The 10,617-nt window shown below is 51.7% G+C and overlaps 1 protein-coding gene across 2 annotated transcripts in view; it reads right to left on the reverse strand.

Moving 5' to 3' along the window:
• RILPL1 (Rab interacting lysosomal protein-like 1) overlaps positions 1-10,617 on the reverse strand; it is a 63,406-nt gene that overhangs the window by 5,699 nt on the left and 47,090 nt on the right. For both annotated transcript variants that reach the window (XM_011988855.1, XM_011988856.1), the window contains exons 5-6: positions 8,438-8,610; positions 7,008-7,100 (exon numbers count right to left, since the gene is read on the reverse strand). In XM_011988855.1, coding sequence (XP_011844245.1) covers positions 7,008-7,100; positions 8,438-8,610 — 266 coding nt within the window. The remainder of the gene's footprint in view (positions 1-7,007; positions 7,101-8,437; positions 8,611-10,617) is intronic.

The following is a 10,617-nucleotide window of genomic DNA, read 5'->3' on the forward strand; positions in this document are numbered from 1 at the left end:
AAAAAAAAAAAAAAAAAAAGGTTGGTTGGATAAAGATAAAATAATTATCTCAAATGAGGTTTGGAGATGCTCTAGGTGTTTGGATCACCTTTGATGTGCTTCACAGGGTAGCTGGGAATTGGTGTCTTTTCTTTTCTTTCTTTTTTTTTTTTTTTTTGAGACAGAGTCTCGCTTTGTCACCCAGGCTGGAGTGCAGTGGCACAATCTCTGCTCACTGCAACCTCCACCTCCTGGGTTCAAGTGATTCTCCTGCCTCAGCCTCCCGAGTGGCTGGGACTACAGGTGTGTGCCACCCTGCTGGGCTAATTTTTGTATTTTTAGTAGAGACGGGGTTTCCCCCTGTTGGCCAGGCTGGTCTTGAACTCCTGGCATCAAGTCATCCACCCGCCTTGGCCTCCCAAAGCGCTGGGGTGAGCCACCACGCCTGGCCAGGAGTTGGTGTCTTTGCAGAACCTCCTGGATGGTTTCTCAGGATGACATGGAGAAGATGAGATGCCTTCTGCTAAGTGAATGGGCCCCAGAGGCCAGGCTACTGGGCACAGTTAGCTTTCCAGGGGCTCCAAACCACACCATTTTGTAACCACCTTTGCCACGACACCCAAAGAGGGTGCCCACAAAGATACAGTCATTGTGTGGGAAGTGGCCTCAAATACGGGGGGACGTTTTGCCTTGACAGATGTTTACCACCGGGAATGCTGGACTTCGTTTAGGGCCCTGTCAGGGGGTGACCGATGCTTGGGGGCCTGGGACACCTGGAGTGTTCGGACGGAGTTACTCCATCTGTGTGTCTTTTTTTTTTTTAGAGACAGGTCTCGCTTTGTTGCTCAGCTGGAGTGCAGTGGCACAATCTGGGCTCACTGCAGCCTCGACCTCCTGGGCTCAAGTGATCTTCCTGCTTCAGCTTCCTTAGTAGCTGGGACTACAAGCGTGTGCCACTGCACTCAGCCAATTAAAAAATTTTTTTTTGTAGAGATAGGGTCTTGCTATGTTGCCCAGGCTCATCTCAAACTCCTGGCCTCAAGCGATCCCCCCACCTCGGCCTCCCAAAGTGTTGGGATTACAGGCATGAGCCACCGCGCCCAGCCCTGTGTGTGTCTTGCTGGACTCACTGAGTGGGCAGCCCCTTCCCTTACTATTCCAGGGGCTGCCCTGCAGAAGCCACCTCCTCTAGAGGTACAGCAATTTCCATAAAAAGATTGACTTGTTTTGGCCCGAAGTTTGTCTTAAATACCCTGTAGCTGGTTTTAACTCCCCACTCCCCGCCAAATATTTCTGGAAGACTCAAACCAAATGAAGTTCTACCAGTGGCATTTCAGGCAGTGTAATGGGCGGCTGTGAAGAAGCTATTCCTGGGCTGGAGCGGGGGGGTGGTGGGTGGGAGGACAGGGATAGAATGCACTGTCATTGCTACCCTTGGACACCTGGGTGGCCACCCACTCCAAAGCCAACCTTTCCGGTCCTCGAGGCCAGTTCTCATCCCTTGCTTCTCCGGCCCCCTCTACCCCCACCTGTCGTCTTATCTCCCAATCAGCCCCTGGCCCCTGCCCTGCAAAAGGCAGCTGTGTGTGCGTCGATGGGACCATGACTGACAGACAGGGACCACACAAAGGGGGGCACTGGTGCCTGGTGTTCACTGGGGACGAGGCTGAAGTCACTCCAGCACTCCCTCGTGACCTTCCTGGGCAGTGCCAGCCTGGCCTCTCTGGCCAGCAGCTGCTCAATCACAAACTATTCTTAGAACATCTTCGGGGCACACTGTTTTGACTGGCAGCAGGAGTTTCTGGTTCCCTTGTCCGGTTCAGTCTAGAAATGTGAAGTCTGACGCCTGTGACTCATGGTGCACTGTGCAGACAAGGGGCCACCACCAGGGACTCGGGGAGGAGAGCGGGAAAACGGTGGGGGGTGGTGTGGGAGCAGAAAAGGCATGGGTTCAAATCTGAAGACAGCCTTCCCAACAGTTTGATCTAAATGAGGTCAGTGGGCTTCTCTGGGCCTCAGTTCCCTCATCTGAGAAATAGGGATAATTATCCCAGCTCTGGGTCCCCAACAGGATGGAAGATACCTTAGTTCAAGTGCTGTAAGCTGCCGAGGCCCCTGAACCCTCCTTGGCTGCTATGAATTGCTGCAGGAGGAGGGGTGGGATACGTAAGTTAACAGTGTGGAGCAGAGCTGAAGAGCCGCCCTGAGCGACCGCATGGCTCATACTCCCTGGAGGAAGGGCGGAAGAGACCCGGCAGACCAGGTGGGTGCAGGAGGAATGAAGGATGGGAGGATGCTCAGAACTGCCTCGGGAACTGTCATTCCCTGCCCCAGCCCAGGGAAGATCTGTCCCTGCCCAGGCTCCTCCCAGCCTCTGGGCTCACAGGCCACACTGGTATAGCTTCCAGCCAGCAGTAGAGGTGGACAAAGGCGACCAGTGTCTGGCCTGCACTGGTCAAAAGCCCTTTGTGCCAGATTGCTCTCCCAGTTATCCCCCAGCAAGTGGGGCTGCCACGGGACTGGTCACCCGCACCCTGTGGCTGGGAGGTTCTGGTCTCATTCTCTTGTCTTTCTCTCGGGCTCCCTGATTCCAGCTGCTGTCCATGCCAGGCTCAGAGCCCCACATTTTCCTGAGCAACCAGAAGCCAACCTAAGTGGGGAAGAGTTCTGAAAACAGGGCCCCAGGGTCCTTTCTGGAACAATCTGGAAAAGAAGGACAGACACCACAGCCTATTCAGTTGTGGGCAGAAGAACTAGTGGAAAGATTCGCTGGCTAATTCTGATGACTTTCCTCTGGATTTCACCCAATACAAAATTTGCAAAGCCAATTGAATTGTCTGTTTAGAGAAAGAGGCCCAGAGTAGAAAATTACAGTTAGAAAAACTCGGCTCTGGAAGGAATTTTTAGAATTACATCTGACCGTGGGTGCTGGAGGCTCTGAATCCTGCACATTGGAAGTGAAAGTGAAGGTGCTAGAAAGGCTGAGTCTTTTTTTTTTTTTTGAGATGGGGTCTCGCTCTGTTGTCCAGGCTCGAATGCAGTGGTGTGATCTCGGCTCACTGCAACCTCCTCCTCTGGAGTTCAAGCAATTTTCCTGCCTCAGTCTCCTGAGTAGCTGGGATTACAGGCACCCGCCACCACACCTGGCTAATTTTTTTGTACTTTTAGTAGAGATGGGGGTTTCACCATGTTGGCCACAATGGTCTCAAACTCCTGACCTTGTGATCCACCTGCCTCAGCCTCCCACAGTGCTGGGATTACAGGTGTGAGCCACCAGGCCTGACCTGAAAGGCTAATTCTTAACGACCTGGGAACAAATGGCTGAACGATGCAGAACAGAAGTGTCTTGGTCTCCCCTCCCTCAGCCCATGCAGAGACTATCTGGGCTCATGAAGCTTCCTGCAGTTTCTCCAGGCCTGAAACTCAAAGTTGTAGCTATCAAAGCCTACAAGATAGATTCTGCTCTTTCTCACATAGGAGTGGGGCTGGCGAGTGAGTCAGAGTTTAAGCAAAGCCAGTCCCATTTCCTAACAAGCACTGGATGAGAAACTTTTCCTGGCACTAAGTACTGCACAGAATCAAGACTGAAGGGGCTTCCTCCTCCCAAGGTGAGGCTACCTCCGCCCAAAGAGTGTCTATCTAGCACTCTGATCTTACCTGGGGACCTGTCCCTTCCCCTACTTTCAGGCCACAGGAACTGGATAGAGGAAAAGTGCTCTGAGCCTGAGGGGTGAGAAGGAGTCACAGACCTGGACAATCAACGTGCTGTCCTGTGATTGGGTTAGGGACAGTCATGTGACCCAGCTGGAGCCAATGGGACTCATTTCTGTGACTGATGGAACTCTTGGAAACAGAGAATCTGCACTGAAGTTTCAGACGGAAGAAAATGAAGCCTGGCTGGGTGCAGCGGCTCATTCCTGTAATCCCAGCACTCAGGGAGGCCGAGGCGGGTGGATCACCTGAGGTCAGGAGTTCGAGAGACCAGCCTGGCCAACATGCAGAAACCCCATCTCTACTAAAATTACAAAAATTAGCCGGACGTAGAGGCAGATGCCTGTAATCCCAGCTACTCGGGAGGCCGAGGCAGAAGAGAACTGCCTGAACCCGGGAGGCAGAGGCTGCAGTGAGCTGAGATTGTGCCACTGCACTCCAGCCTCAGCAATGGAGTGAGACTGCGTCTCAAAAAAAAAAAAAAAAAAAATGAAACTTGAGCCAAGGGCTGCCATGCTGCCATCCTCAGGCTGGAAAGGACACCCAAGAATGGTGCCCACAGAGGAAAACCAAGTCAGGGGTGGAGGAAACAAGGCCTGGATCCAGCTGAGCCCCATGCTGTGGCAAGTTGGAACTTTTAGTTCCTTAGCCAAATTTGTTTTCTTTTTTTTTTTTCTTTTTTCTTTTTTTTTTGAGATGGAGTTTCACTCTTGTTGCCCAAGCTGGAGTGCAGTGGCACGATCTTGGCTCACTGCAACCTCCATCTCCCAGGTTCAAGTGATTCTCCTGCCTCAGCCTCCCAAGTAGCTGGGATTACAGGCACATGCCACCGTGCCTGGCTAATTTTTGTATTTTTAGTGGAGATGGGGTTTCTCCATATTGGTCAGGCTGGTCTTGAACTCCCGACCTCAGTTGATCCACTCGCCTCGGCCTCCCAAATTGCTGAGATTACAGGCGTGAGCCACCGAGCCTGGCCCCAAATTTGTTTTGTTTTCTGTTTTTGAGACGGAGTCTCACTCTGTCGCTCAGGCTGGAGTGCAATGGCACAATCTCAGCTCACTGCAACCTCCGCCTCCCGGGTTCAAGCAATTTTCCTGCCTCAGCCTCCTGAGTAGCTGGGACTACAGGCACGCACCACCATGCCCAACCACGCCCAGCTAATTTTTGTAGTTTTAGTAGAAATGGGGTTTCACCATGTTGGTCAGGTTGGTCTTGAACTCCTGACTTCGTGATCCACCCACCTAGGCCTCCCAAAGGACTGGGATTACAGGCGTGAGCCACTGCGCCTGGTCTCTAAATTCGTTTTCTTAGGTTACTTTGAGTTGAGTTTCAATTGCAAATGGAAGGTTACTACTGAATCCATGAGCTAAATTGTGTTGGGATCTAGAGGAAGCTTTTCTGGCGTCATGCTTGTTCCCTAGGAAATGTTTATCTCTAACCAGAACTGCAGCCACACTCCCTCCCCAACGCATCAGGGACCTGGGGCCAAACTCCTAAGCAGCCTGAATGAAGCTGGAAGGGAGTCATGCACCAGCCTGTACTCTCTAGGAATATTGGGCCAATTTAAAATTTTTTTGTAGAGACAGGGTCTCACTATGTGGCCCAGGTTGGTCTCAAACTCCTGGCCTCAAGTGATCCTCCTGCCTTGGCCTCTCAGAGTGCTGGGATTACAGATGTGAGCTGCCATGCCCAAGGGCAAGGCATCATTTTCTTTCTTTCTTTTTTATCACTCTCTCTTTTCTTATCCTTTTTTTTTTTTTTTGGTGACAGGGTTTCACTCTGTCACCCTAGTTGGAGTGCAGTAGTACAATCTTGGCTCACTGAAGCCTCGACCTCCTGGGATCAAGCAATCCTCCCACTTCAGTCTCCTGAGTAGCTGCGCCCACAAGTGCATGCCACCATACCCAGCTAATTTTTGTACTTCTTGTAGAGAGGTGGTTTCACCGTGTTGCCCAGGTTGGTCTTGAACTCCTGAACTCAAGTGATCCTCCCACCTCTGCCTCCCAAAGTGCTGGGATTACAGGTGTGAGCCACTGTGCCCAGCCCCAAGGGCACCAATTTCTGAGAGGAGAGGGCCCAGCAGTGACAAACCTGCACGGTTCTGCATTGTCAACTCACAGGGCAAGAACTAACCCAAAATTTCCAAACCTAACTGGATTTTAAAGGTTGGGGCATATGGGTAACACTCCGCTGCCTCTCCCTACACAATCCATCTGGCTTTCCAACCCACACGCCCTGTTTTCACAAAGTTTCTTCTGGGTTTTGGAGGAAAGAACTGAAGCCTCTTCTGTACTAAGCCTTGGATAGAAGAACTGGAAGGCAGGCCCAGAGCCTGGAAGACCCTCTCAGGGGAGAGAAGGCAGCTCCAACACCGCGGGCACAAGGCTGTCTTGCAAAGAGCTCACAGCGTGGGCTCTGGGGCCAGGCCACCTGAGTTTGAGCCCTGGCTCTGCCTCTTCTTAGCTGAATGACCCTAGGCCGGCGCCTCCATTTCCTTAACTATAAAATGGGAATGATGATGCCTCCACCCCACAACAGCATGCTGAGGGCTCAGGGAGATATTCTGTGGGAACAGGACCCAGCGCGTGTTAGCTTCTTTGTAGATACTGTCTAACGAGACCAGAGGTGCTAACCCTGTATCTGAAGAGCTTTGGGGGTCCATGAACCTCCTGAAATTGACACAAATTTTACAGATTTCTCTGAGGGAAATTTCAGGAGGTTTTATCAGAACCTCAAAGGAATCAGTTGATGCCAAGAACCACTGAAGTAGCTTAAAGTCTAGTTGAGCGCAGGGAGGAGGTCACTCTCTTTTGGGGGGTTCTCCTGAAGGCCTGACTCTGCATGCATTATGCAGTAACCCATGCTTATTGGACAGAGGGCTACATAGATGAGTCATCAGAGAACTGCATAGACTGGGTGGACCCAGGGCCACTCAACATCTCAAGAGCTGAGGTCTCAAGCTTAAGATGCACAAACCACCCTCTACCTCCCTACCCTTATTTCCTGTCCTCAAAGGCCCAGAGATGCACCCCACCCCCCGAAACACACTCAAGCAAGCTGCTGAGTATCAGCCACTGGCCCAAGCCTCTCTCCTCTCACCTCCCGCCCTCCCCAAACCTCTCTGCCCAGAGACCCCCAGGAGGAACTCAGCATTCGGGAAGGGAGATGAACTCAAAGTCGGAGGCCAGGCCAGACGTCTCAGCAGGATGTGGTTAGTGACAAGCCTGGCCCTGGGAGCAGGTGCCAAGGAGGAAAAGTCAAAGAACACGTGAACCGCCAGGTCAGCCGAGCGCAGAAGCCAGCAGCGCATCACTTACAGTCGCTTGATGCCCGACTCTGGCTGGGGGGACGTCCTCGGGTGGGCGATGGGTGGGGGTTGGGGTATTCGATTTTCCTCTTCCATTTCTTCACTGGAAGGAGATGAGAGGCATGAGATAAAAGAGTCAAAAGTTCCTTGAGAACTGGAACATTCCAAAAGAGAACTGTCTGATGGTCTGAGAGGGTGCACGTTTTTTAGGGGACCCGCATCTGTATTTCCAGTTTATTCTGAAGAGTCCAGCCAAATAGAACCACTCCCCGTTTCCTGTCTTTACACAGGCTTCCCTGTCTCTACACCTCTGTGGTTTCTTCTACCCAGAATATACCCGTCACCCCTCAACATCTCCCGTATCTAAATACTACCCTATCCCTCCAGGAAGGCCCAGTTCAAATGCTGCCTCCTCCAGGAAGCCTTCCGATTTCCACCCCATCTACAAACCAGATCTCTCCCACTCTCCCATCTTTTTTTTTTTGGAGACAGGGTCTCATTCTGTTGCCCAGGCTGGAGTGCAGTGGTACAAACATAGCTCACTGCAGCTGTGACCCTGGACTGAAATGATCCTCCTGCTTCAGCCTCCCAAGTGGCTGGGACTACAGGGTGAGCCACCACACCTGGCTAATTTTTCAAAATTTTTGCGTACAGATGGGGGGCCCACTATGTTGCCCAGGCTGGTTTTGAGCTCCTGGGTTCAAGTGATCCACCTGCCTCGGCCTTGCAAAGTGCTGGGATGACAGGCGTGAGCCACCACGCCCAGCCTCTCCCATCTTTGAACATCCAGTGTACAGTCAGTAAACCTTTCAATAAAAATGCGTGGTATTATATTTTTTATGCATCTCTGATCTTCCCCACTGGAGCAGGGACCACCTCTGGTGCATGGGTCCTTCCTTCCAGCTTTCTATGCAACAGATATTTGTTGTGCACCTACTATGTGCCAAGCTCCATTCTAAGTACTGGGAACTTAGCCATGGACAAAATAAATAAGACTTCTGGTCTCATGTTGCTTGTGGTCTCATGTGGAAACCAACAATAAAGCAAGCATGAGAGTGAACAGGATAATGTAGGAGGTGAAAAGGGTCACAAAGACAGTCACACCGGGGCCGGGTTTCATTCATTCATTCATCTAAAAAAGAGATGAGGTCTCGCTTTGTTGCCCAGGCTCGTCTCGAATACCTGGGTTCAAGCAATCTTTCCGCCTCGGCCTCCCAAAATACTGATATTAAAGGTGTGAGCCCCGGTGCCTGGCCTGGGCCCAAGAGTTTCAGAAAGGGGTCGTGAGCTTGTATGTAAGTTCTTTAGGCCAGAGAGGGTACCCAAAAAAGACACTGATGAAATGCTTATCTTCCAGGGGGTAAGAAGGTAACTGTACAGAAACTCTGGCTAACCTCAGTCAGAAGCCAGCTTGGGCCGTCCAGCCCCAGGGACACTTGCCTCTTGTAGTAAGCCAGCTCCTCCTGCAGCAAGAACAGCTTGGACTTGAGCTCGTTCCTCTCGTGCAGCACATCCCGCAGCTCCTGCAGGGTGAACCGGGGGCGGTTGGGGTCCTTGAGCTCCATAGCCACCTTCTCTGCGTCGGAGATGCTCTCCTCTCCAACCGGCTCTGTCTGGAGGAGGCAGAGATGCTGCTAATGAATTCTTGGCAGCCACTGCCAGCACCCACTCTCTATCCTGAAGGAGCCCGAATTCTCCCCCTCCCTGGGCGCCAGCAGCCTGCGGAGGGTGCTATTTTCAGCACTCGCGGGCGGCCCCTGCTCACGTTCTGTACAGTTTCCCTCTGGAGGCGGAAACCAGCGGCCACCTGTTCATTGTTCACCTTCCCAATAGCCGAACCCACGGACCCCACACCTCCCCACTTGACTTGGGGTTTCATTACAAACATGACAAGGCATCCAGGGAGGAGCTGTCACACCTCCCCTGCCCCCACCCTCGTACATCTGCTGCTTCCCCTTCCAGGCCTCCTTTCATCTCCTTACTAAGACCATTGCTAATTTGGCCAGAGTGGCTGGAATCTCAGCCCACACACAATTCTCCATTCCTTTTTCATTTGACAGTAAGTCATATCCAGTTTCCCTGTTGTTACGGGCCTTCTGGTTAAGCCCTTTCCTCCCCAGTGGCTTTGGGTATCTGGAGTTCAGTGGAAGCCCGACGGGGGTGCACACTCGGCCATTTCTCTGTGACGCGGGTGACAGGCAGATCCCAGCATCATGCCAAGTCACCTGCCCCAGGTCACACCCACACCCACCCTCTCACCACCTTGCACAGCAAGGGAGCCTTTTTAAAAAAACGTGGTAAAATATACATAATCTACAATTTACCATTTGAACCTTTTAAAGTGAACAATTTGGAGGTGGCATTTAGTATACTCGCATGTCACACAACCACCACCTCTGTCCAGTTCTAGGACATTTTCTTCACACCAAAAGGAAAACCAGTACTTATTATTATTTTATTTTATTTTTTTCTGAAATGGAGTTTCACTCTGTCACCCAGGCTGGAGTGCAGTGGCATGATCTCAGCTCACTGCAACCTCCACCTCTTGGGTTCAAGCGATTCTTGTGCCTCAGCCTCCCGAGTAGCTGGGATTACAGGTGTGCACGCCACACCAGGCAAATTTTTTTTTTTTGAGGTGGAATCTCACTCTGTCACCCAGGCTGGAGTGCAGAGGCACGATCTCAGCTCGGCAAACTCCACCTCCCAGGTTCAAGCCATCCTCCTACCTCAGCCTCCCGAGTAGCTGGGTTTACAGGCGCCTGCCATTATGCCTGGCTAATTTTTGTATTTTTAGTAGAGACAGGGTTTCACCATGTTAGCCAGACTAGTCTTGAACTCCTGACCTTAAGTGATCCACCCGCCTTGGCCTCCCAAAGTGCTGGGATTACATGCATGAGCCACCGCACCCGGCTGAAAACCTGTACTTATGAAGCAGTCACTCTCTACGTCCCTATCCTGAGCCCCTGGCAAATGCCAGTGTACTTTCTATGGACTGCCTACCGTGGACATTTCCCAGAAACAGAATCATACACTAAGTGGCCTTTTGTGCCTGGTTCCTTTCACTTAGCGTGGTGTTTCCAAGGTTCATTCATGTTGCAGCACACACCAGCACTTCACTCTTTTTTTTTTTTCTGTGAGATGGCATCTTACTCTGTCACCCAGGCTGGAGTGCAATGGCACAATCTCAGCTCACTCCAACCTGTGCCTCCTAGGTTCAAGCGATTCTTCCGCCTCAGCCTCCTGAGTAGCTGGGATTACAAGCACCTGCCACCATGCCTGGGCTAATTTTTGTATTTTTGTAGAGACAGGGTTTCACCATGTTGGTCAGGCTAGTCTTGAACTCCCAACCTCAGGGGATCCACCCGCCTCAGCCTCCCAAAGTGCTGGGATTACAGGGGTGAGCCACCGCGCTGGCTCACTTCACTCCTTTTGTTTTTTTTTTTTTGAGACGGAGTCTCGCTCTGTTCCACAGGCTGGATGGAGTACAGTGGCACGATCTTGGCTCACTGCAAGATCCGCCTCCCAGGTTCACGCCATTCTCCTGCCTCAGCCTCCCGAGTAGCTGGGACTACAGGCGCCCGCCACCACGCCCAGCTAATTTTTTGTATTTTTAGTAGAGA

Source organism: Mandrillus leucophaeus, unplaced genomic scaffold (assembly GCF_000951045.1).
Source record: "Mandrillus leucophaeus isolate KB7577 unplaced genomic scaffold, Mleu.le_1.0 Scaffold34, whole genome shotgun sequence".
Lineage (NCBI taxonomy): Eukaryota > Metazoa > Chordata > Mammalia > Primates > Cercopithecidae > Mandrillus > Mandrillus leucophaeus.